Here is a 26,287-nt window from a genome sequence, read left to right on the forward strand (position 1 = left end):
TTCAATCAACTTTTGAATCATGATAAAAAGACCCACGTAAAGTGGAGTTGCCCTAGGAAAAAGTTTAAATTTTATATAAAAATATATTTTCTCCCCTAAATTTCATATTTCACCCTTCAGCCTCCCTTATTCGTCAAATTCTCCCTTCGATGCAATTTCCTAACTACATTTTTTAAAGTTAGTCCCCTTATTCATCAAATATTACACTTAACCCCCAAATGTAATTTTTTGGGTTCCTGCTAACGCCCGCAAAGAAGATAACACTATTCCGATACCATTGGTGAGGCTTGCAATTGGCAAAAACGTCAACACCACATAATTTCATGGTTAAATTCCTAAATATGAGCATCAAAGATATGTGGAAGTTAAATTTTGGAATATTAACACCTGCATATTGCTCAGGATTGTATTATGTACAAATTAACTTCATTTTTCAAAGCCTGTATTTCTATACACACAGTGCTACGAAATTGACAGGTTATAGATTACCTTTTTCACAATTTTGCTCAACTCACATGAAATTTCAGCAGAATTTCTTGGAGCATTGGAGCTTATAATACATCGGTATCGTCCTGTTGAATATATGTGATTTGTTTGACCGAGCATTTGATTTGAACCTGATACTACTGAGTGACATGTTAGGTATCCAAGCTTGCAGAAACTTCAACATTCAACAGACTTAATTGACTTACAGTTGATAAATCAGGTAAGCGTCAAGACAGCTTTTTAGAGTGTCTTACTGTCTTCTTGTTTCTGTTTTAGAGATTCCAGGCGGAAGTGGAAGAACGACAAGACTCTCAGCCTATAAATCAACAACGTTAGGCAACATCAGCCTCTAGTGATAATATTAATATTAACAAAAGAGGAAAAAGAAACCCAGTTTCCTCTGGTAGATTAAGCATATAAATTAATTGAACGGAAAAGCATGTGTCTGATAAAATACATACAAGCCGGTGAATATATATATATATATATAGCGAGAGAGAGAGAGAGAGAGAGAGAGAGAGAGAGAGAGAATGTTTGTTTGACGGGCGTCATCCATCATGTCGTATTAACCTTCAGAAAATTAAATAAATGATGTTAATCTGTTTAATAGACCATTCCTAGGAACACTCATAGTTCATCCCCAATGCAATGTACCTCAATAGGTTCCAAGAGGTCATGAAACCTAGATAAATTAAGTCGCTTTTGTCACCAACAATCATAACATCTCTTCAAGATAACTACTCACTTTAACATGGAAACCCATCAGAAATGGTAGTTGCAACAGAAATCATGAAAAGCTAGTTTAAAGTGAGGCGGATATCATAAATTTATGATACTCAAGGATGCCTTCTGCAAGTTTATCAAATGAAATAATGTGAAGTTAATGCTCTGAGAGAGATATATAGTATCGGTTATAGCTTACGACAAAGTATCTGCTGCATAAAATATTGGAAGCCTCCCCAGTCTGGAACCTTTCCATTGTCTTCTTTTTAAAGAAATAAATTCTTCTGCTCCGGAGCCCGTCGCAGTAAGAACAAACTGAGAGACACATCCATCAGTACCATAAATATAACCAAAATAGAAGCAAGTATCATCTTTAAGAAAAAAGAAGAAATTGGTAAATCAATGGAGAAGAATGTTTAAGTCAGTACCAATGGAAATAGTATGGCCATGACTCCGTAGCTCACAAGAGGTGAGAAAAAGAAAATAGCAAGAACACAAGGGCTTCCTGTGATGCCACTAAAGAGATTAGTACTATTGCATATGTCATCATAATCATGCATGTAAAATAATGCAAAAAAGCCACTCATAACACGTTAATAAGATCATTAGACATATAACACAATGAGACACCACACTCAGATCACTCTTTCCCACATTATGAGAGATTATTATTCACTTCTTCCGGTGATGTCAGCTTCTCTAAAAGCAATATTTGCTACCATAAAAGCCAAGGTAACTGTTATTACACTAGATAAGCATTAACATCTAAACATTGAAGCCTTGACTTCAATGTTAAATATAAATGACTATAAACCCTTTATCATGGTGAGAGGGAGCACATCAAGGACTACATGGTGGAACCTACTGCATACAACGTCACACTCGCACAGTTTAGCCACACTGCATGAAGTTTATTGGGTCAATCTCACTCTCTTAACAGTTAAGCCTCATTACTACTGAATCTCAAGTTATGCTATAGGAATTGGGGGAGCTGCAACATACAGTAACACAGGCCATGTGAATCTACAGAACTAACTAATTTGTTATGTGAAATTGATTAGGATATCAAAAGGGTTAAACCAAAATCACATGAAGCAAGTAAAATATATATTACCAAAACCAGCAAAGAATGCCCAGTTAGATTCAAAAAAGTCAAGCCTTTTGTCCAGACCCACTTCAGAAAAGTTCCACTTGTACCTAATAAGTGCAAAAGCTGAATCAGCTATGATCCAGTTAAGAGAAACTACAAAAACTAAACAGCAGGTCCACATTTACTACATACTCGAAACAGTAATAGGCATACATCCAAGCTAGAAGTAGGAAATTAACTGCCTTCCCAATGTAGGGTATAAATCCTGTTGCGTAAACCTGCATAAGATTCAAAAGACTACGAAGATTGTCATAAAAAGAGTAAGTTTTGCAAGTCAATAGCATACCATATCTGTTACAAGAAGTATGTGCTCTATAAACACAAGAATAGAATGAAATAAGACTACCACTGTATTATTAAGTAAAAAAAGGGAGAGGTAAAATTTATATAGTAAAAAATATCTCACCTCCAAAAAGAAGAAGCTCAAAAGAAGCACCGAGTAAACTTGTTCACCTAGTCCAATCATGACCCTGCAGAAAAAATGATCCAAAATATGAACTTTACGCACTGTATGGAAAACGTAGTTGCTTATTTGAAGATAAATGCCTGTAACCAGTAGTACCCTCCTAGGTCAATTGGTCTATCCTTCTGATCTGCATTTTGTGAAGTCTCATTTTTTCTTGATGGTTCTGGTACAGTCTGCCTTGATCTTCCCATTGCAGCAAACCCATACTTAGCAATGTCATTGTACCTAGATTATCACAATTTTTTATTTTTAAAAGATAATTAGAAATTATGACTAAAAGAATATGGAAGAAATCAATGATAAACATCAAATAAGACATTCATGACAGAATATGAAAACACAGAAGGTAGAAGTAAATAGTAGATCAAATACTCCAATATCCAGCTTCCTTCCTAATTATGATGTCACAACATACCTGCAAAGTTAAAACACTTCTGCTGACAGATTTTTTGATCTAATAAAATAAGGATATATTGATTATAACATACAGTTTCCTTCAAGATACAACACAAACAAGGTTTGCAAAATGGATAATGACAGAGATGTAGGTCACAAAATATGGTTTATAGACTGGTTGTATTGATTCAATTTTTTTTTAAGGGAATATTCATAAAAGTTCTAAATTTTGAATGAAAAGTTGAGTATTTTTAATCAATTTATTCATGCATATTTTAACCTCCATAAACAAACAACCATTTGTAAAGCATAAATGTTCAGCACAACAATTAAACTATTGGATCATGGTTCAATCAATTTGAGTGCATGATGTCCCCTCAAGGGTTGAATCATAATCCCATCTATACATAGGAGGATTGAGAGGTAACGTTATCAATAGATTCAATCAACTTTTGAATCATGATAAAAAGACCCACGTAAAGTGGAGTTGCCCTAAGAAAAAGTTTAAATTTTATATAAAAATATATTTTCTCCCCTAAATTTCATATTTCACCCTTCAGCCTCCCTTATTCTTCAAATTCTCCCTTCGATGCAATTTCCTAACTACATTTTTTAAAGTTAGTCCCCTTATTCATCAAATATTACACTTAACCCCCAAATGTAATTTTTTGGGTTCCTGCTAACGCCCGCAAAGAAGGTAACACTATTCCGATACCATTGGTGAGGCTTGCAATTGGCAAAAACATCAACACCACATAATTTCATGGTTAATTTCCTAAATATGAGCATCAAAGATATGTGGAAGTTAAATTTTGGGATATTAACACCTGCATATTGCTCAGGATTGTATTATGTACAAATTAACTTCATTTTTCAAAGCCTGTACTTCTATACACACAGTGCTAAGAAATTGACAGGTTATAGATTACCTTTTTCACAATTTTGCTCAACTCACATGAAATTTCAGCAGAATTTCTTGGAGCATTGGAGCTTATAATACATCGGTATCGTCCTGTTGAATATATGTGATTTGTTTGACCGAGCATTTGATTTGAACCTGATACTATTGAGTGACATGTTAGGTATCCAAGCTTGCAGAAACTTCAACATTCAACAGACTTAATTGACTTACAGTTGATAAATCAGGTAAGCGTCAAGACAGCTTTTTAGAGTGTCTTACTGTCTTCTTGTTTCTGTTTTAGAGATTCCAGGCGGAAGTGGAAGAACGACAAGACTCTCAGCCTATAAATCAACAACGTTAGGCAACATCAGCCTCTAGTGATAATATTAATATTAACAAAAGAGGAAAAAGAAACCCAGTTTCCTCTGGTAGATTAAGCATATAAATTAATTGAACGGAAAAGCATGTGTCTGATAAAATACATACAAGCCGGTGAATATATATATATATATATAGCGAGAGAGAGAGAGAGAGAGAGAGAGAGAGAGAGAGAGAATGTTTGTTTGACGGGCGTCATCCATCATGTCGTATTAACCTTCAGAAAATTAAATAAATGATGTTAATCTGTTTAATAGACCATTCCTAGGAACACTCATAGTTCATCCCCAATGCAATGTACCTCAATAGGTTCCAAGAGGTCATGAAACCTAGATAAATTAAGTCGCTTTTGTCACCAACAATCATAACATCTCTTCAAGATAACTACTCACTTTAACATGGAAACCCATCAGAAATGGTAGTTGCAACAGAAATCATGAAAAGCTAGTTTAAAGTGAGGCGGATATCATAAATTTATGATACTCAAGGATGCCTTCTGCAAGTTTATCAAATGAAATAATGTGAAGTTAATGCTCTGAGAGAGATATATAGTATCGGTTATAGCTTACGACAAAGTATCTGCTGCATAAAATATTGGAAGCCTCCCCAGTCTGGAACCTTTCCATTGTCTTCTTTTTAAAGAAATAAATTCTTCTGCTCCGGAGCCCGTCGCAGTAAGAACAAACTGAGAGACACATCCATCAGTACCATAAATATAACCAAAATAGAAGCAAGTATCATCTTTAAGAAAAAAGAAGAAATTGGTAAATCAATGGGGAAGAATGTTTAAGTCAGTACCAATGGAAATAGTATGGCCATGACTCCGTAGCTCACAAGAGGTGAGAAAAAGAAAATAGCAAGAACACAAGGGCTTCCTGTGATGCCACTAAAGAGATTAGTATTATTGCATATGTCATCATAATCATGCATGTAAAATAATGCAAAAAAGCCACTCATAACATGTTAATAAGATCATTAGGCATATAACACAATGAGACACCACACTCAGATCACTCTTTCCCACATTATGAGAGATTATTATTCACTTCTTCCGGTGATGTCCACTTCTCTAAAAGCAACATTTGCTACCATAAAAGCCAAGGTAACTGTTATTACACTAGATAAGCATTAACATCTAAACATTGAAGCCTTGACTTCAATGTTAAATATAAATGACTATAAACCCTTTATCATGGTGGGAGGGAGCACACTAAGGACTACATGGTGGAACCTACTGCATACAACGTCACACTCGCACAGTTTAGCCACAGTGCATGAAGTTTACTGGGTCAATCTCACTCTCTTAACAGTTAAGCCTCATTACTACTGAATCTCAAGTTATGCTATAGGAATTGGGGGAGCTGCAAGATACAGTAACACAGGCCATGTGAATCTACAGAACTAACTAATTTGTTATATGAAATTGATTAGGATATCAAAAGGGTTAAACCAAAATCACATGAAGCAAGTAAAATATATATTACCAAAACCAGCAAAGAATGCCCAGTTAGATTCAAAAAAGTCAAGCCTTTTGTCCAGACCCACTTCAGAAAAGTTCCACTTGTACCTAATAAGTGCAAAAGCTGAATCAGCTATGATCCAGTTAAGAGAAACTACAAAAACTAAACAGCAGGTCCACATTTACTACATACTCGAAACAGTAATAGGCATACATCCAAGCTAGAAGTAGGAAATTAACTGCCTTCCCAATGTAGGGTATAAATCCTGTTGCGTAAACCTGCATAAGATTCAAAAGACTACGAAGATTGTCATAAAAAGAGTAAGTTTTGCAAGTCAATAGCATACCATATCTGTTACAAGAAGTATGTGCTCTATAAACACATGAATAGAATGAAATAAGACTACCACTGTATTATTAAGTAAAAAAAGGGAGAGGTAAAATTTATATAGTAAAAAATATCTCACCTCCAAAAAGAAGAAGCTCAAAAGAAGCACCGAGTAAACTTGTTCACCTAGTCCAATCATGACCCTGCAGAAAAAATGATCCAAAATATGAACTTTACGCACTGTATGGAAAACGTAGTTGCTTATTTGAAGATAAATGCCTGTAACCAGTAGTACCCTCCTAGGTCAATTGGTCTATCCTTCTGATCTGCATTTTGTGAAGTCTCATTTTTTCTTGATGGTTCTGGTACAGTCTGCCTTGATCTTCCCATTGCAGCAAACCCATACTTAGCAATGTCATTGTACCTAGATTATCACAATTTTTTATTTTTAAAAGATAATTAGAAATTATGACTAAAAGAATATGGAAGAAATCAATGATAAACATCAAATAAGACATTCATGACAGAATATGAAAACACAGAAGGTAGAAGTAAATAGTAGATCAAATACTCCAATATCCAGCTTCCTTCCTAATTATGATGTCACAACATACATGCAAAGTTAAAATACTTCTGCTGACAGATTTTTTGATCTAATAAAATAAGGATATATTGATTATAACATACAGTTTCCTTCAAGATACAACACAAACAAGGTTTGCAAAATGGATAATGACAGAGATGTAGGTCACAAAATATGGTTTATAGACTGGTTGTATTGATTCAATTTTTTTTTAAGGGAATATTCATAAAAGTTCTAAATTTTGAATGAAAAGTTGAGTATTTTTAATCAATTTATTCATGCATATTTTAACCTCCATAAACAAACAACCATTTGTAAAGCATAAATGTTCAGCACTACCAAAAAAAAAAAAAAAAAAAAAAAAACACTAAAATTTGAAAGATTAAGCCATTAAAATCATAGAACTATTTGATGAATTAGAAGAGTTTTTAACCATTTGATCAAATAAACCCTGTAGCTTTTCTCATCAGTCACCCAAAATAGTTATTCAGTCTTAGTTATTTAATATATGTAAAGAGAATCCAATGAATTTAGCACGTATTTTCATACAAAGGTTTATATTTTAGACTTCCAAAACCAAGTGTATTTTGTGGCAAGTGAGATTTGATATACTTAATTAATTAAATGAAATTCTCGACCCTTTATAAAAGAAAAAGGAAATAAAGATATAAATGCTACTATATAATACAGGTATTATAAAAGAGCAATCGATTGCTAACTGTGGGCTTAAGTTGGTGGCTTTAGCCTAAGAGTAACCGGTTCACTGTTAGTCATAAGCTGACTATCCCAGAGCATGCCAGCATGCAATTCCTTCATTTACAAGTTCAGGGGTGAAGATTAATCATGTGTACTTCTCAAAATCTCGTGCTATTCCACAAATATTGTGATAAATGAATATTTTATCAATACACTTGAATATTGTACAATAAATTATCAGATCAAAGTGAGAGGGTGGCTTATATTTGGATCAATACTTTGTGTATTTGATGGGAACCCCCTGCCAAAAATGAATCAAATCCAACCAACCAACAAACACCCAAAAGACAGATAACAAGGAAAACACAATCTGATATTAATCAATACTGTATTAAGAAGAGAAATGAATGACAAACCAAAATCAACAGCAAAGTAAACACAAGAACAAGATAATTTCCCAGCAATTTGAGGAGTTAGGGACCTCCCTTGATAACCCTTGAAGAAAATACTTAACCCTTCCCCAAGACTAATCCTAACTTTATATACTAATGATTCTACTAAAATATCCCCCTCTAAACAAACCTGCCAAGTGGAGATTCCCATAACTAACTCCCACTAGCACAATCAATCAAACTAACTCCCACTAGCACAATCAATCAAACTAACTCCCACTAGCACAATCAATCTTTAGTGCTCATTCACACCCCTAACACTCTTCTGCCCGTTGTGCCCTTTATGCCCCTTCAATTGGTAGACTTCAGTAATAGGAGGTCTGTCAGTATCAAAGACGGTGTTTAAGTGAGAAGTCTTCAAATATCTAACGATAAGGTTTCAAATGGAATACTATTATTCTTCATCAATGTATGAATAGAACTAAAAACACAAGAAAATATACCAATCTACTCTCAAATCATTATTATAGTAAACTAGGTAAAACAATGAAGATAATATACAAATCTTAAACACAACAAACAAGGTCAAATCGAAGGAAAACATACCAGATATTGCTCAGAATAATGCTGAAAATGTACAGTGGGTAAAACCAAAATACCTGCATTAATGACACAATTAGTGACTTTCCCTGGTGCCAATTAAACAGAAAAGTGAGTATAACTAGTAGTGTGCTCTAGGAATGATAAATATGTACTTATATGATAATAAATATAGAACAAAGCAATAGACCAACAATGAAATTTTATAATTAAACCCAATGTCTAGAAGTTCAAAAATGCCAAGGGTTGAAATTTTTTCCTTTGCACATGAAACTCAACTAACTTAACTTCATGAAATATTTGAAACCATGCATGTTTATCCAAAATCCCACCATAAAATGAACTGAATACCATACAAGTGTCGTGGAGAAACTAAAACAAATGGTTTTAAAATTTTTGAAAGAGTGAGAATATGAAGCAATTGACAAGATAAATACAGTGTACTTACATAAAGGAGTTGTATGAGTCCAAAACGTAAGAATGAATAAAGCTTTAAAATACCACCAGCTGAGCAAAGTTCTTGAGAACTAAACTTTGAGCACTGATCAGGTAACATCCACAGCAATGTAGGGGTCATAACAGAGTATAGGACACATATACTGCATGGGTTACAATTGAGATGTGGTCAGATCCATCATATTGTTCAAGATATGATTCAAAAAGTGTTGTTCATCAACAAGTGAAAGCATTGGTACATGAATGATTGCGTAGAAATAAATATACAAGAAAGGAATTGCATGACTATAAATGGAAAAAATACTAAATTAAGGCAGAGTAAATTAAAATTTGTGTTAGTGACTAAAATTACAAAGAAAATGGGCTAAATGTTATGGGAATAAAGTTCAAACTCCGGTTCAACAAACTGAACATTCTTAAATTAGCCAGAACTGGATATGAAGTGAACATACAAATGTGACCAGTTGCAGAAAAGGGCTGAGGGAAAACTCAATCCACTGATAAGAGAGGAGGAAGTGCTATCCCTCTTGGGTTTAACAAAATCAATCCTCTCAATAAATGAAAGGATTGACCAAACCTATTTTTAAATTTATTCCTTTCCTTCATTTTCTTCTTTATCAAACAAACATACAGATAAAGAGACGTCTTCGCCTACTTTTATCTTTTCCCTCCCAAAACAATCCTCCCCCGTTTTCTTAATTAAATTAGATATCCAGATGCAACTATTAACTACAACATGAATTCCGAGTAAAAGTATCCAAATATTCAAAGTAATAACTAGATCAACACTCTAACCCACACTTGAGAAAAAATTAAAACTAAATACTAAATTGCACTAGCAGTATCATTACCCTTAATTATATCCAATTACAATGAACTCACAAAGCTTCTATTTTTAGTCATTTTAATGGTTAATTGAAAAGCAAAAATCCTATCACAAACAACTAAAGTTTCTAAAAAAACTCAATTGATGAAAACCCAATTAAACTCTCCAATAAACAAATTACCTTCCTAAAAAAATAAACCCATTCAAGAGAAAACACTGCCCTGTTCGAATCATCAGCTTTCTCGACCTAAAACAGCAAAACAAACAAATAAATAACCAATTAAAGAAGCGTGAAATAAAATCACGCTTCTTTATGCCAAACCTGTGGCAAAGAACGACGACTCTGTGGAGACAGCAAGCTTCTCGGAAACCGTCGAGCCATTGAAGCAAAGCTTGTTTTGATTTTGATTTCAGAAGATTTATTAATGTTGAATTTTCCATCGGAAATTTTTCAGCCAGACACATTGAAGAAAGCTTTTAGCTTACTTCAATTTTGAATCAATGTCTTGGGTTTTGATTGGGCCACGTGGATATTATTTTGTATTTTTTAAGGAAAAAGGCCTATTTTATTAGTTAATTAAACTTATTAATTAATTGGAGATTAAACTAGTTAAGAGTAAATTTGCTTAATTTTAATTACATAACGATTGTGTTCTTTTAGAAATTATTTTAAGAAAAATTAAAGAAGTTGTTCTTGATCAAGAATAAATATTATTGTAATTATTAAAGTGTACAAAAGGAAAAAAAAAATTATATTTTTTGTAATCTTAACTCTTTTAGTTTAAAAAAAAAACAATATTCACATCAAAATTTTATATTTAGAAATATAAAATACAACAATTTAAACTTTGAAATTATTTTATGGTATTTGATATCTTTCTAATAACAAATAATTTAAATACTGTATAACTAGAGTTTGGGATTATATATTAATTTTAGAAGATATTGTCAAGCATTAGCAAAATAAATGTATTAAAAATTATTTTGTATTAAAACAAGTGACCCTTAAATAATATGTAAAAACAATTTTGGTAAGTAATGGAATCAACTTTTTTTCTAATTTCGGATTTTATACTAATCTTAAAAATAAATTAACAACTATATATAAAAAAAATATTAATTGGTAAAATAGTTCATCTATGTATTAAAAAAATATATTATATATTTAAAGTCATATACAAACTCCTTAAATCTCTAGATTTTAAAGAAACTAATTTCTAAAAAATAATCTATGTCTCGATTTGTTTTAACAAAACTAGGGTTTTTTTATCCATGTATTGTGCCTTCTGGTAATGAGCAAATACAATTCTTTCCTGGGGGGGTCTTTTTTAGTGAGTATTTGCTTGTCTCAGAAATACGACTTTAACTCCTATTTTTTTACAAATGTTAGATTACTTTATTTAAGTTTAAAGAAATAATGGTCCGTTGGTTCACAATGTGTGTTTTGGGAAATTTTTGAAAAAAGTTAAAAAAAAAATTGAATTGGACGGGTAATACTGTAGGATTACAAATTAATAAAATACCCCTATGTTTTTTTTACAAATACCCCTATAATAACTTAAAAGTTAACAAAAATACCCAACCCACCCTCAAATACGGACAGCGGCCCCATCGCCGGAGGGTGGTCGGAGTCGCCGTACGGCGCATACCGGCTGGATCTTGCCGTCGTGGCCGATATGGCATTTTTTGGCTAGATCCATGTGGATCGGTCGCAAAGGCCAATCTACACTAGATCTGGCCATTACAGCCAAATTTGGTCAGATTTGCTCGTCAACACGGCCAACAAACGTTGTCGTTGACGTGAGGTCAACGACGACCGTTTGTTGGCCGTTGTTACCGACTGGTCCGCCAAAGATCTGGCCTTTTTCCGGACGATCACCGTGGATCTGGCCAAAAGGCTAGATCGGCCCACTACCGGCCAGATTAGCAGGTAGTGCCATCCTACCATTTCGTCATTTTGGCAGTGGTGGCCGGAATCTGGTAAATGTGGATTGTTGGGGTTTGTAATTTTTTAAAAATATTTAGGGTATTTAATTAAATTAACAAATTTATGGGGTTTAAAAAAGTTGAATAATATTGAATATATTGTGAGTTTGGGTATTTTACTGTTTAACTTTTTGGAATACTAAAGTAGTATTCCCAAAATGCAACCAATGAAGCCAATGTTTTGTTTTTATCAAAATTACACCACATTTAAAGAGGTCAATATATTTCTTAAGGTCAAATTTATGAATTTTTTTTATATAATTTAAAGTTGAACAGAATTTTTTGAAACTAGACTCACTATAAAAAAGATCAAACACGTATGAGTTAGAATGAAACTCGCGGGTGTTCATACAAAAAGACTACACAGACGGGTTAAACTATAAAATCCGTTTGTTAAATCACGTGGCAAATCGAGAGGCTCCGACAGTTGAGTTTAGTTCGGTTCGGTTATTTCAAGGTACAAAACTGTACCGCTGCAAAGCGTATTTTTATAAAACTCCTCTGAGAATCAGAAACTTTTAACAGGGAGCAAGATCGAGTTAAAAATGGCACAGCCCACCAAAGAGCCATGCAAGAAAGAGGCTTGCGATATTCAAGCTTGTCTCACCAAAAACAACTTCCTCCCTCAAAGGTACAACTTTTCACCATCATCCATCTGGGTTTTCATTGAAAATTTGATATAAAAAGAAAAAGAAAAAGAAAAAGAATCTTTTGTTATCAATGGATAGATTTTGATGCTGTTGAAATAGGATTTTGAATTTATGATGTTTTATGTTGTTATATATAGAGAAGCTGATTGACTTGACTGATACTTTGCCAAGTTTGTTAGGATAATGGCTTGTTTTACATGGAAAGACAAAAAAATTAGTATTTTGATGTATTGAAAAATGTATTTATTTTTTAATCTTTTTATACGTAATATTCATCAAAATAAGTAATTTTTCTTTTTCCTAGTGTCACAACCTATGATCATGAGTTCAATGTTATGATTTTTCAATAAAGAAATAGGAATGTTAATTTTGTTGGAGAGAATTGTAAAATTTGTGGCCTTTGTTGGTATGAAGTGATTGTACTTTCAGTACAGAAATATGGGTTCCTCCAAGTCAAATTTGGAGTTCTATTTCACTTTGTTAGTGAAGGACTATGTTGAGGGTGACATTGAAAGGATGAGTTTTTGGCACTGAGAGTCTTTGGAAAGACCGCAATTGACTGCATTTGATGTGTTGATACATCAATGCAGTTGGTTAGTTCTGTGCTTCTAAGACCTTCAGCGGCCAGAGTGTTTGTTAATGTGAGTCTGTGCCGTTAGGGTGCATGTCAACTAAAGGACCTATTGATGAGTAAGAAAGATGTTGTCTCTTGATTACTTGTCAAAGGTTTATGGCTTCAGGGGCTAAACATTTGTTCGTTTTCAGCCTTATTAGCCTCATGAACAATCTCGGTTTTGTCCTCTATATTCATACTCATTGATTCCTAATAGGCCAGCCATTAATAACAAGTATATCGTGGCTACTAGCTCCTCGAATTGCTAGCATCTGTTTTCTTTTATCCTATTGCTTCTATATTGCTGTACTGTTTTTCCTTTAAATTCAATGCAAGTATTTGGATTACTCTTATTAATCTATGATTGATGAACTGCTTGTTTGGGTGAACTTTTTGATTGGAATTGTTTCATTGAGTGAGGTCTGTAACAAATTGGTATCAGAGCCTCGTTGGGGTATGGTAAAAACAAAAATGGAGAACAAAATGGATGGTATAGAAAAGGAGATGGGTACGTTTAAAAAAGCTATGAGCTCGGTGATGGAAGATCTGGGAAATCTCAAGGAGGACATGGGAAGTCTGAAGGGATATCTTCTTGAGCTCAGGGAGTGGATGAGATTGAAGGATGAAAGGGAGATCAATCATAGTAGTGGAAAAAACAAGGGAACGATTTCGAGAAACTTAGGAGGGGAAAGTAATAGAGATCAGAATCGATTTGGGAAAGAAGAGGTCAATAGCGAAGAAAGGATAATCAAGAAATTGGAGTTATCGGTGTTTAATGGGGAGGACCCGTATGGGTAGACATTCAAAGTTGATCTCTATTTCGCCATCAACCGATATGAGGAGGAGGAAAAGGTGGAGGCAGTCGTCGTATGTATGGAGGGCCGAGCCTTAAACTGGTATCAGTGGATGGATTCACATTCATCGATATTGTCCTGGGCATCCTTCAAATCGGCAATCATCGATAGATTCCGTCCATCATTTAAGGGGTCAGCCTTTGAAGCTCTGGTGGTGTTGAGGCAAACAAGAACTGTAACGGAATTCTGTGAGCAATTTGAAGCTCACGCTGCACCATTGAAGGAGGTAGGAGATGAGTTACTCATGGGCATTTTCTCCAATGGGCTTAAAGAAGAGATTAAAGTTGACCTTACGTTGCAGAATAAGATGTATTAAAAATTATTTTGTATTAAAACAAGTGACCCTTAAATAATATGTAAAAACAATTTTGGTAAGTAATGGAATCAACTTTTTTTCTAATTTCGGATTTTATACTAATTCTTAAAAATAAATTAACAACTATATATAAAAAAAAATATTAATTGGTAAAATAGTTCATCTATTGTATTAAAAAAATATATATATATATTTAAAGTCCATATACAAACTCCTTAAATCTCTAGATTTTAAAAGAAACTAATTTCTAAAAAATAATCTTATGTCTCGATTTTGTTTTAACAAAACTAGGGTTTTTTTATCCATGTATTTGTCCTTCTGGTAATGAGCAAATACAATTCTAATTCCTGTGGGTGTCTTTTTTTAGTGAGTATTTGCTTGTCTCAGAAATACGACCTTTAACTCCTATTTTTTTTTACAAATGTTAGATTACTTTATTTAAGTTTAAAAGAAATAATGGTTCCGTTTGGTTTATAATTTTGTGTTTTTGGGAAATTTTTTTTGAAAAAAGTTAAAAAAAAAATTGAATTGGACGGGTATTACGATGTAGGATTTACAAATTAATAAAATACCCTCTATGTTTTTTTTACAAAATACCCCCTATAATAAAGCATTAAAAGTTAACAAAAATACCCCTAACCCACCCTCAAATACGGACAGTCGGCCACCATCGCCGGAGGGTGGTCGGAGTCGCCGTATCGGCGCATAACCGGCTGGATCTTGCCGGTCGTGCGCCGATATGGCATTTTTTGGCTAGATCCATGGTGGATCTGGTCAGCAAAGGCCAAATCTACAACTAGATCTGGCCATTAACAGCCAAATTTGGTCAGATTTGCTCGTCAACAACGGCCAACAAACGTTTGTCGTTGACGTTGATGGTCAACGACGACCGTTTGTTGGCCGTTGTTACCGACTGGTTACGGCCAAAGATCTGGCCTTTTCCGGCTAGATCCACCGTGGATCTGGCCAGAAAAGGCTAGATCGGCCCACTACCGGCCAGATTTAGCAGGTAGTGCACCATCCTACCAGATTTCGGTCATTTTCTGGCAGTGGTGGCCGGAATCTGGTAAATGTGGATTGTTGGGGTGTTTTTGTAATTTTTTAAAAAATATTTAGAGGTATTTAATTAAATTAACAAATTTATGGGGTTTAAAAAAGTTGAATAATATTGAATAATATTGTGAGTTTTTGGGTATTTTACTGTTTAACTTTTTTGGGAATACTTAAAGTAGTATTCCCAAAATGCAACCAAATGAAGCCAATGTTTTTTAGTTTTTATCAAAATTATCACCAATCTTAAAGAGGTCAATATATTTTCTTAAGGTCAAATTTATGAATTTTTTTTTTATAAATTTAAATGTTGAAAAGGACATTTTTGAAACTAGACTCACTATAAAAAAGATCAAACACGTATGAGTTAGAATGAAACTCGCGGGTGTTCATACAAGAAGACTAAACAGACGGGTTAAACTATAAAATCCGTTTGTTAAATCACGTGGCAAATCGAGAGGCTCCGACAGTTGAGTTTAGTTCGGTTCGGTTCTTTCAAGGTACAAAACTGTACCGCTGCTAAGCGTATTATAAAATTCCTCTGAGAATCAGAAACTTTTAACAGGGAGCAAGATCGAGTTAAAAATGGCACAGCCCACCAAAGAGCCATGCAAGAAAGAGGCTTGCGATATTCAAGCTTGTCTCACCAAAAACAACTTTCTCCCTCAAAGGTACAACTTTTCACCATCATCCATCTGGGTTTTCATTGAAAATTTGATATAAAAAGAAAAAGAAAAAGAAAAAGAATCTTTTGTTATCAATGGATAGATTTTGATGCTGTTGAAATAGGATTTTGAATTTATGATGTTTTATGTTGTTATATATAGAGAAGCTGATTGACTTGACTGATACTTTGCCAAGTTTGTTAGGATAATGGCTTGTTTTACATGGAAAGACAAAAAAATTAGTATTTTGATGTATTGAAAAGGAGTCTTTTGATCTTTTTCAAAATTAATTTTCAAATATGAAAAATAAATAAAAATAAATTAAAATATGAATAAAACTTTAGATAAAATATCACTCAAAATCTCTAGGGTTTTATTGATTAATATTATGTTAAAAAAAATATTCAGAAAATATACCAAACAGTTTCAAGCACTTGAAAGAGATGTTTTGTGATTCAAAAATAATTTTTAAAAATTTATATTTATTGGGTAACAAAAAATTTTATTTTATTTGACCTATGGTGAATCCATGATTAGGTAACTAATATCTCTGTCCCATTTGTAATGATTATACAACTTTTTCACAAACTCATAACTCTTCATCATAATCTTATTCTTGATTTGATATCTTAATTTGGAATATACAATAACGACAAAGTTTTATTTTATATATTAACAAATTCATTAGTATTGATAGAAGGGACTATCAGTCTACCTAAAATATATATTATTTAATATTCTCAAATCAATAAATATTTTTGAACTTTAGTTCTATTTAAACTTTATAAGTTCCTTAATTTAATTAAACTTTTTTTACATAAAACAATAAAAATTAACAAAAACACCCTAAATATTGACAATCGACCATCATCACTTGAGGTTAATCAAAAGTCGCCTTAATGATGCACGACTTGCTGATCTAACCAATAATGTGCGATTTAGCAAAAAAAGACTAGATTTAGATAAAAAATCTGATAATTAACGACCAGATGTTTAGCCTATTTGGTAAATGATATAAGTGTGACATTTTAAGTTATTGAATGCATATTAGAATGCGTAAATGATATAAGTGTGACATTTTAAGTATTGAATCATATTAGAATGCGCAACGTACAATTAAACATTGGATGGTTCAATCAATTTGAGTGCATGATGTCCCCTCAAGGGTTGAATCATAATCCCATCTATACATATGAGGATTGAGAGGTAACGTTATCAATAGATTCAATCAACTTTTGAATCATGATAAAAAGACCCACGTAAAGTGGAGTTGCCCTAAGAAAAAGTTTAAATTTTATATAAAAATATATTTTCTCCCCTAAATTTCATATTTCACCCTTCAGCCTCCCTTATTCTTCAAATTCTCCTTCGATGCAATTTCTAAATACATTTATTTAGTCCCCTTATTCATCGAATATTACACTTAACCCCCAAATGTAATTTTTTGGGTTCCTGTAACGCCCGCAAAGAAGGTAACATATTTCGATACCATTGGTGAGGTTGCAATTGGCAAAAACATCAACACCACATAATTTCATGGTTAATTTCCTAAATATGAGCATCAAAGATATGTGGAAGTTAAATTTTGGGATATTAACACCTGCATATTGCTAGAGATTGTATGATTACAAATTAACTTCATTTTTCAAAGCCTGTATTCTATAACACAGTGCTAAGAAATTGACGGTTATAGATTACCTTTTTCACAATTTGCTCAACTCACATGAAATTTCAGCAGAATTTCTTGGAGCATTGGAGCTTATAATACATCGGTATGTCTGTTGAATATATGTGATTTGTTTGACCGAGCATTTGATTTGAACCTGATACTATTGAGTGACATGTTAGGTATCCAAGCTTGCAGAAACTTCAACATTCAACAGACTTAATTGACTTACAGTTGATAAATCAGGTAAGCGTCAAGACAGCTTTTAGAGTGTCTTACTGTCTTCTTGTTTCTGTTTTAGAGATTCCAGGCGGAAGTGGAAGAACGACAAGACTCTCAGCCTATAAATCAACAACGTTAGGCAACATCAGCCTCTAGTGATAATATTAATATTACACAAAGAGGAAAAGAAACCCAGTTTCCTCTGGTAGATTAAGCATATAAATATTGAACGGAAAAGCATGTGGTCTGATTAAATACATACAAGCAGGTGAATATATATAATATATATATATATATATTATATACGAGAGGAGGAGAGAGAGGAGAGAGAGAGAGAGAGGAGAGAGAGAATGTTTGTTTGACGGGCGTCATCCATCATGTCGTATAACTTCAGAAAATTAAAAAATGATGTTAATCTGTTTAATAGACCATCCTAGGAACACTCATAGTTCATCCCAATGCAATGTACCTCAATAGGTTCCAAGAGGTCATGAACACTAGATAAATTAAGTCGCTTTTGTCAACAACAATCATAACATCTCTTCAAGATAACTACTCACTTAACATGGAAACCCATCAGAAATGGTAGTTGCAACAGAAATCATGAAAAGCTAGTTTAAAGTGGAGGGATATCATAAATTTATGATACTCAGGATGCCTTCTGCAAGTTATCAAATGAAATAATGTGAAGTTAATGCTCTGAGAGAGATATATAGTATCGGTTATAGCTTACGACAAAGTACTGCTGCATAAAATATTGGAAGCCTCCCCAGTCTGGAACCTTTCCATTGTCTCTTTTTAAAGAAATAAATTTTCTGCTCCGGAGCCTGTCGCAGTAAGAACAAACTGAGAGACACATCCATCAGTACCATAATATAACCAAATAAGAAGCAAGTATCATCTTTAAGAAAAAAGAAGAAATTGGTAAATCAATGGAGAAGAATGTTTAAGTCAGTACCAATGGAAATAGTATGGCCATGACTCCGTAGCTCACAAGAGGTGAGAAAAAGAAAATAGCAAGAACACAAGGGCTTCCTGTGATGCCACTAAAGAGATTAGTACTATTGCATATGTCATCATAATCATGCATGTGAAATAATGCAAAAAGCCACTCATACACGTTAATAAGATCATTAGACATATAACACAATGAGACACCACACTCGACACTCTTTCCCACATTATGAGAGATTATTATTCACTTCTTCCGGTGATGTCCACTTCTCTAAAAGCAACATATTGCTACCATAAAGCCAAGGTAAATGTTATTACACTAGATAAGCATTAACATCTAAACATTGAAGCCTTGACTTAAATGTTAAATATAAATGACTATAAACCCTTTATCATGGTGAGAGGGAGCACATCAAGGACTACAGGTGGAACCTACTGCATACAACGTCACACTCGCACAGTTTAGCCACACTGCATGAAGTTATTGGGTCAATCTCACTCTCTTAACAGTAAGCCTCATTACTACTGAATCTCAAGTTATGCTATAGGAATGGGGGAGCTGCAACATACAGTAACACAGGCATGTGAATTACAGAACTAACAATTTGTTTATGAAATTGATTAGGATATCAAAAGGGTTAAACCAAAATCACATGAAGCAAGTAAAAATATATATACCAAAACCAGCAAAGAATGCCCAGTTAGATTCAAAAAAGCAAGCCTTTTGTCCAGACCCACTTCAGAAAAGTTCCACTTGTACCTAATAAGTGCAAAAGCTGAATCAGCTATGATCCAGTTAGAGAAACTACAAAAACTAAACAGCAGGTCCACATTTACTACATACTCGAAACGTAATAGCATACATCCAAGCTAGAAGTAGGAAATTAACTGCCTTCCCCTGTAGGGTATAAATCCTGTTGCGTAAACCTGCATAGATTCAAAAGACTACGAAGATTGTCATAAAAAGAGTAAGTTTTGCAAGTCAATAGCATACCATATCTGTTACAAGAAGTATGTGCTCTATAAAACACAAGAATAGAATGAAATAAGACTACCACTGTATTATTACGTAAAAAAAGGGAAAGGTAAAATTATTATAGTAAAAAATATCTCACCTCCAAAAAGAAGAAGCTCAAAAGAAGCACTGAGTAAACTTGTTCACCTATTCCAATCATGACCCTGCAGAAAAATGATCCAAAATATGAACTTTACGCACTGTATGGAAAAACGTAGTTGCTTATTTGAAGAAAATGCCTGTAACCAGTAGTACCCCTAGGTCAATTGGTCATCCTTCTGATCTGCATTTTGTGAAGTCTCATTTTTTCTTGATGGTTCTGGTACAGTCTGCCTTGATCTTCCCATTGCAGCAAACCCATACTAGCAATGTCATTGTACTAGATTACACAATTTTTATTTTTAAAAGATAATTAGAAATTATGACTAAAAGAATATGGAAGAAATCAATGATAAACATCAAATAAGACATTCATGGACAGATATGAAAACACAGAAGGTAGAAAAATAGTAGATCAAATACTCCAATATCCAGCTTCCTTCCTAATTATGATGTCACAACATACATGCAAAGTTAAATACTTCTGCTGACAGATTTTTTGATCTAATAAAATAGGATATATTGATTATAATATACAGTTTCCTTCAAGATACAACACAAAACAGGTTTGCAAAAGGATATGACAGAGATGTAGGTCAAAAATATGGTTTATAGACTGGTTGTATTGATTCAATTTTTTTTAAGGGAATATTCATAAAAAGTTCTAAATTTTGAATGAAAAGTGAGTATTTTTAATCAATTTTATCAGCATTTTTAACCTCCATAAAACAACAGCCATTTGTAAAGCATAAATGTTCAGCACTACCAAAAAAAAAAAAAAAAAAACAATAAAATTTGAAAGATTAAGCCATTAAAATCATAGAACTATTTGATGAATTAGAAGAGTTTTTAACCATTTGATCAAATAAACCCTGTAGCTTTTCTCATCAGTCACCCAAAATAGTTATTCAGTCTTAGTTATTCAATATATGTAAAGAGAATCCAATGAATTTAGCACGTATTTTCATACAAAGGTTTATATTTTAGACTTCCAAAACCAAGTGTATTTTGTGGCAAGTGAGATTTGATATACTAATTAATTAAATGATTCGACCCTTTATAAAAGAAAAGGAAATAAAGATATAAATGCTACTATATAATACAGGTATTATAAAAGAGCAATCGATTGCTAACTGTGGGGCTTAAGTTGGTGGCTTAGCCTAAGAGTAACCGGTTCGTGTTAGTCATAAGCTGACTATCCCAGAGCATGCCAGCATGCAATTCCTTCATTTACAAGTTCAGGGGTGAAGATTAATCATGTGCACTCTCAAAATCTCGTGCTATTCCACAAATATTGTGATAAATGAATATTTTATCAATACATTTGAATATGTACAATAAATTATCAGATCAAAGTGAGAGGGTGGCTTATATTTGGATCAATACTTTGTGTATTTGATGGGAACCCCCTGCCAAAAATGAATCAAATCCAACCAACCAACAAACACCAAAAGACAGATAACAAGGAAAACACAAGATATTAATCAATACTGTATAAGAAAGAAATGAATGACAAAACAAATCAACAGCAAAGTAAACACAAGAACAAGATAATTTCCCAGCAATTTGAGGAGCTAGGGACCTCCCTTGATAACCCTTGAAGAAAATACTTAACCCTTCCCAAGACTAATCTAACTTTATATACTAATGATTCTACTAAAATATCCCCTCTAAACAAACCTGCCAGTGGGAGTTCCCATAACTAACCCCACTAGCACAATCAATAAAAACTCCCACTAGCACAACAATCAAATAACCCCACTAGCACAATCAATCTTTAGTGTCATTCACACCCTAACACTCTTCTGCCCGTTGTGCCCTTTATGCCCTTCAATTGGTAGACTTCAGTAATAGGAGGTCTCTCAGTATCAAAGATGGTGTTTAAGTGAAAAGTCTTCAAATATCTAACGATAAGGTTTCAAATGGAATAATTATTCTTCATCAATGTATGAATAGAACTAAAAACAAAAGAAAATATACAATCTACTCTCAAATCATTATTTAGTAAACTAGGTAAAACAATGAAGATAATATACAAATCTTAAACACAAACAAACAAGGTCAAATCAAAGGAAAACATACCAGATATTGCTCGAAATAATGCTGAAAATGTACAGTGGGTAAAACCAAAATACCTGCATTAATGACACAATTAGTGACTCTTTACCTGGTGCCAATTAAAAAGAAAAGTGAGTATAACTAGTAGTGTGCTCTAGGAATGATAAATATGTACTTATATGATAATAACTATAGACAAAGCAATAGACAAACAATGAATTTTATAATTAAACCCAATGTCTAGAAGTTCAAAATGCCAAGGGCTGAAATTTTTTCCTTTGCACATGAAACTCAACTAACTTAACTTCATGAAATATTTGAAACCATGCATGTTTATCCAAAATCCCACCATAAAATGAACTGTACCATACAAGTGTCGTGGAGAAACTAAAACAAAATGGTTTTAAAATTTTTGAAAGAGGGAGAATATGAAGCAATTGACAAGATAAATACAGTGTACTTACATAAAGGAGTTGTATGAGTCCAAAACGTAAGAATATAAAGCTTTAAATACCACCAGCTGAGCAAAGTTCTTGAGAACTAAAATTTGAGCACTGATCAGGTAACATCCACAGCAATGTAGGGGTCAAAACGAGTATAGGACACATATACTGCATGGGTTACAATTGAGATGTGGTAGATCCATCATATTTTCAAGATATGATTCAAAAAGTGTTGTTCATCAACAAGTGAAAGCATTGGTAATGCATGATTGCGTAGAATAGAAATAATATACAAGAAAGGAATTGCATTACCATAAATGGAAAAAAATACTGAATTAAGGCAGAGTAGTAAAAATTGTGTTAGTGACTAAAATTACAAAGAAAATGGGCTAAATGTTATGGAATAAAGTTCAAACTGGTTAACAAACTGAACATTCTAAATTAGCCAGAACTGGAAATGAAGTGAACATACAAATGTGACCAGTTGCAGAAAAGGGCTGAGGGAAAACTCAATCCACTGAAAGGAGAGGAAGTGCTATCCCTCTTGGGTTACAAAATCAATCCTCTCAATAAATGAAAGGATTGACCAAACCTATTTTTAAATTTATCCTTTCCTTCATTTTCTCTTTATCAAACAAAACATACAGATAAAGAGACGTCTTCGCCTACTTTTATCTGTTCCCTCCCAAAACAATCCTCCCCCGTTTTCTTAATTAAATTAGATATCCAGATGAACTATTACTACAACATGAATTCCGAGTAAAAGTATCCAAATATTCAAAGTAATAACTAGATCAACACTCTAACCCACACTTGAGAAAAAATTAAAACTAAATACTAAATTGCACTAGCAGTTCATTACCTTAATATATCCAATTACAATGAACTCACAAAGCTTCTATTTTAGTTTTTAACGGTTAATTGAAAAGCAAAAATCCTATCACAAACAACTAAAGTTTCTAAAAAAACTCAATTGATGAAAACCCAATTAAACTCTCCAATAAACAAATTACCTCCTAAAAAAATAAACCATTCAAGAGAAAACACTGCCTGTTCGAATCATCAGCTTCTCGACCTAAAACAGCAAAACAAACACAATAAATAACCAATTAAAGAAGCGTGAAATAAAATCACGTTCTTTATGCCAAACCTGTGGCAAAGAACGACGACTCTGTGGAGACAGCAAGCTTCTCGGAAACCCTCGAGCCATAGAAGCAAAGTTGTTTTGATTTGATTTCAGAAGATTTATTAATGTTGAATTTCCATCGGAAATTTTTCAGCCAGACACATTGAAGAAAGCTTTTAGCTTACTTCAATTTTGAATCAATGTCTTGGGTTTTGATTGGGCCACGTGGACATTATTTGTATTTTTTAAGGAAAAAGGCCATTTATTAGTTAATTAAACTTATTAATTAATTGGAGATTAAACTAGTTAAGAGTAAATTGTAATTTTAATTACATAACGATTGTGTTCTTTTAGAAAATTATTTTAGAAAAATTAAAGAAGTTGTTCTTGATCAAGAATAAATATTATTGTAATATTAAATGTAAAAAAGGAAAAAAAAAATTATATTTTTTGTAATCTAACTCTTTAGTTTAAAAAAAAAAAACAATATTCACAATCAAAATTTTATATTAGAAATATAAAATACAACAATTTAACCTTTGAAATTATTTTATGGTATTTGATATCTTCTAATAACAAATACATTTAATACGTATAACTTAGAGTTTGGGATTATTTAATTTAGAAGACATTGTCAAGTCATTAGCAAAAATACTTAAGAAAAGTTAATACAAATTAAATAAAATTATTCGTAATTTAATATAAAAATAACCTACCGCCACTGACAATTTTGTTCATCGATGACTGTTCCACTGCTCCGCAATTTGAGCAAGAAAAAGTTAAATTTTGAAATTGATTTACTAATAAATAAAATAAAAAGTAATTACTTTTTTAAAATACTAAGTACATGTATTTGACTTCTGTATATGAATAAAGGGAAAATACTAAACTCTAGGGGTATATTTGGTTTATTATTTTGGATATGATTTTGAGAATAATATTGGGTAGTTGGATAGGAGAGTATTACGAGGTAAAATTTAAAAATTTATGAAAAGCCCTTTAGGTTTGCTAATTTAATTAAACACCCTAATATATAAAATGACAAAAACACACCCACTACCTGCAGTGCCAGATTCCGGCCACCACCGCCAGAATTTGACTGGAAAATTTCGTTACGACTCAGACCGGTCAGATTTGTATCGTAACGTGTCGCTATGTCCTTTTCTGACCAGATCCACCACGGATCTGCCCGAAAAATGTCAGATCTATGGCTAAATATTGTCGTTGACGGTCGAAAAACGTCAAAAGAAGTCAGCGACGACCAAAGATATGGCCGTCAGTTTTGGTCAACGACGGCCAAGATTTGGCCGTTGCTGACGGCCAGATCGGTGAACTTCTAGCTATTTCTGGTCGACAGGTAGGCCGTTGTACAGATTCCGGCTACCACCGACAGTGGTTACCGGAATCTGGCAAGTATAGGTCATGAGGGTGTTTTTATTAATTTTTAAACTTTTTTTCAGGGGGTATTTAATGAAATTAATAACCTTATGGGGTCTAAAGTAATTAAAAAAATAAGCTAATATTTCTGGAATAATGTGTCAAACATTATTTTGGAGAATAGGATTGAGAATATGGGCAAAAATAATAAGCCAAATATGTCCTAGAATATCGATAAAAAATTAATAGATAAATAAATTTAATTTAAGAAAATAAAAATAAAAATTGGGATATCTTAACAAATGCACTTATAATTGGTTAACGAGGGTGTTTATTTTATTTTGATTGACGTGGTGTATAATCTCATTACTCAGTTGTATATGTATTCATCATATAAAAGACTCTCTTTTTAGAGTAATGTTACCTTTACACCACCCTTTACACTATTTTCATTACACCATGACTATTTTACTAATAATAATTTTATTATAATATTAAAAATTTAAAATAATTAAAAATTTGTGTGGATGTGACATATGTCACATCATGATGTAATGAAAATGGTGTAAAGGGTGGTGTAAAGCTAGCATTACTCTTTTTTTTAAGAATGAAATTTATTAACATGTACAGTATCATTTTATGTCATTGTTTCATGTTATTTATCACATCATTTCAAATTTATGTGTCCGACCTAGGTATAATATTAGGTTAATTTCATCCTCATAAGACATTATTTACTTCGATGGATTTATGAGAAAAAATTTCAGAAAAAAATGGTATTGATTGTGATGATGGAAAATGGAAGGCCGGGATTGAATTGTTTGAAGTGGGAGTAAACGACATTTTCCCACCCAAGGTTTGGCGAACCCTTGGTTTTACAAATTGCAGATTTTCACCCTTAAATTAACAGATAATTGTTCTAAAAGTTAAAATGGTAAAATGATCATTTCAAAGATAAAAATTTTAAAATAACCCTTTACTTCTCAAATTTACCCCACTAACGATTTTAGGTCCCAACATAATCGACCCCTCCTGACACCACCATTACAATCATCTCAACCCCTATATCAAAACCCTTAACCTCCCCATCTGATTGAATCCCCCAATCGCCGGTCGTCGCTTTTAGTGTCAATCGGAGTTTCATCCAAATTCTGACAAGTCCCGACACTAAAAACCACCCCCAAAACCACCAATAGCATCACCAGCTTGCCCCCACCAAAACCCCTAACATCGCCGACTGTATTTGCTTGTTGATCGTCGCCGCCTCTCCCTTAGGTTTTCACATTTTGTTGTCTCTTTCTAGTCAAATTTCGGTACCTTGTCGAGGTGCAATCGGGTGAAAAAGTTAGAGGT

General features: G+C 33.1%; 3 protein-coding genes and 1 pseudogene across 12 annotated transcripts in view; 1 reads left to right on the forward strand and 3 right to left on the reverse strand.

The window, feature by feature from the left end:
- Positions 1 to 473: 473 nt before the first annotated feature.
- Positions 474 to 3,140, reverse strand: LOC116116704 (protein EI24 homolog). Of its 6 annotated transcripts, none has more exons than XM_031402760.1 (8): positions 2,922 to 3,132; positions 2,766 to 2,829; positions 2,513 to 2,577; positions 2,324 to 2,406; positions 1,638 to 1,714; positions 1,409 to 1,524; positions 693 to 802; positions 474 to 623 (listed from the first exon to the last, which is right to left on the reverse strand). In XM_031402760.1, exons 1-7 carry the CDS (start codon positions 3,014 to 3,016, stop codon positions 727 to 729), a joined length of 576 nt encoding a protein of 191 aa, XP_031258620.1. In that variant the 5' UTR covers positions 3,017 to 3,132; the 3' UTR covers positions 474 to 623; positions 693 to 726. The 6 variants fall into 6 exon arrangements, with proteins under 6 accessions (XP_031258620.1, XP_031258619.1, XP_031258618.1 ...); XM_031402759.1 differs by having other exon boundaries at positions 474 to 617; positions 2,492 to 2,577; positions 2,922 to 3,120; XM_031402758.1 differs by having other exon boundaries at positions 2,492 to 2,577; positions 2,922 to 3,110.
- Positions 3,141 to 3,716: 576 nt separating this feature from the next.
- Positions 3,717 to 10,295, reverse strand: LOC116116570 (protein EI24 homolog). Of its 5 annotated transcripts, none has more exons than XM_031402635.1 (12): positions 10,163 to 10,295; positions 10,022 to 10,087; positions 9,007 to 9,157; positions 8,565 to 8,617; positions 6,583 to 6,711; positions 6,427 to 6,490; positions 6,174 to 6,238; positions 5,985 to 6,067; positions 5,299 to 5,375; positions 5,070 to 5,185; positions 4,354 to 4,463; positions 3,717 to 4,284 (listed from the first exon to the last, which is right to left on the reverse strand). In XM_031402635.1, exons 1-11 carry the CDS (start codon positions 10,279 to 10,281, stop codon positions 4,388 to 4,390), a joined length of 999 nt encoding a protein of 332 aa, XP_031258495.1. In that variant the 5' UTR covers positions 10,282 to 10,295; the 3' UTR covers positions 3,717 to 4,284; positions 4,354 to 4,387. The 5 variants fall into 5 exon arrangements, with proteins under 5 accessions (XP_031258495.1, XP_031258494.1, XP_031258496.1 ...); XM_031402634.1 differs by having other exon boundaries at positions 3,717 to 4,278; positions 6,153 to 6,238; XM_031402633.1 differs by having other exon boundaries at positions 3,720 to 4,284; positions 6,153 to 6,238.
- Positions 10,296 to 15,678: 5,383 nt separating this feature from the next.
- The window catches only part of LOC116116678 (cx9C motif-containing protein 4), a 28,076-nt gene continuing 17,467 nt past the window's right edge, over positions 15,679 to 26,287 (forward strand). The window contains 2 exon segments of the mRNA XM_031402722.1: positions 15,679 to 15,809; positions 15,875 to 15,980. Coding sequence (XP_031258582.1) covers positions 15,895 to 15,980 — 86 coding nt within the window. The 5' untranslated portion in view covers positions 15,679 to 15,809; positions 15,875 to 15,894.
- LOC116116562 lies at positions 18,512 to 23,658 on the reverse strand (annotated as a pseudogene).

This window comes from Pistacia vera, unplaced genomic scaffold (genome assembly GCF_008641045.1).
Source record: "Pistacia vera cultivar Batoury unplaced genomic scaffold, PisVer_v2 Contig78, whole genome shotgun sequence".
In the NCBI taxonomy this organism is placed as follows: domain Eukaryota; kingdom Viridiplantae; phylum Streptophyta; class Magnoliopsida; order Sapindales; family Anacardiaceae; genus Pistacia; species Pistacia vera.

What these genes read in the sequence shown, in the direction of transcription:
- LOC116116704 (XM_031402759.1), bottom strand. Translation starts at nt 3,016, where the DNA reads ATGGGAAGATCAAGGCAGACTGTACCAGAACCATCAAGAAAAAATGAG. An exon ending in TATGCCTATTACTGTTTCGA is followed by an intron (nt 2,407 to 2,491) that starts GTATGTAGTAAA and finishes TGCACTTATTAG; the next exon opens with GTACAAGTGGAACTTTTCTG. An exon ending in GGCATTCTTTGCTGGTTTTG is followed by an intron (nt 1,715 to 2,323) that starts GTAATATATATT and finishes GTGGCATCACAG; the next exon opens with GAAGCCCTTGTGTTCTTGCT.
- LOC116116570 (XM_031402634.1), bottom strand. Translation starts at nt 10,281, where the DNA reads ATGGAAAATTCAACATTAATAAATCTTCTGAAATCAAAATCAAAACAA. An exon ending in GTCGTCGTTCTTTGCCACAG is followed by an intron (nt 10,088 to 10,162) that starts GTTTGGCATAAA and finishes TTGCTGTTTTAG; the next exon opens with GTCGAGAAAGCTGATGATTC. An exon ending in AGACCAATTGACCTAGGAGG is followed by an intron (nt 6,491 to 6,582) that starts GTACTACTGGTT and finishes TTTTTTCTGCAG; the next exon opens with GGTCATGATTGGACTAGGTG.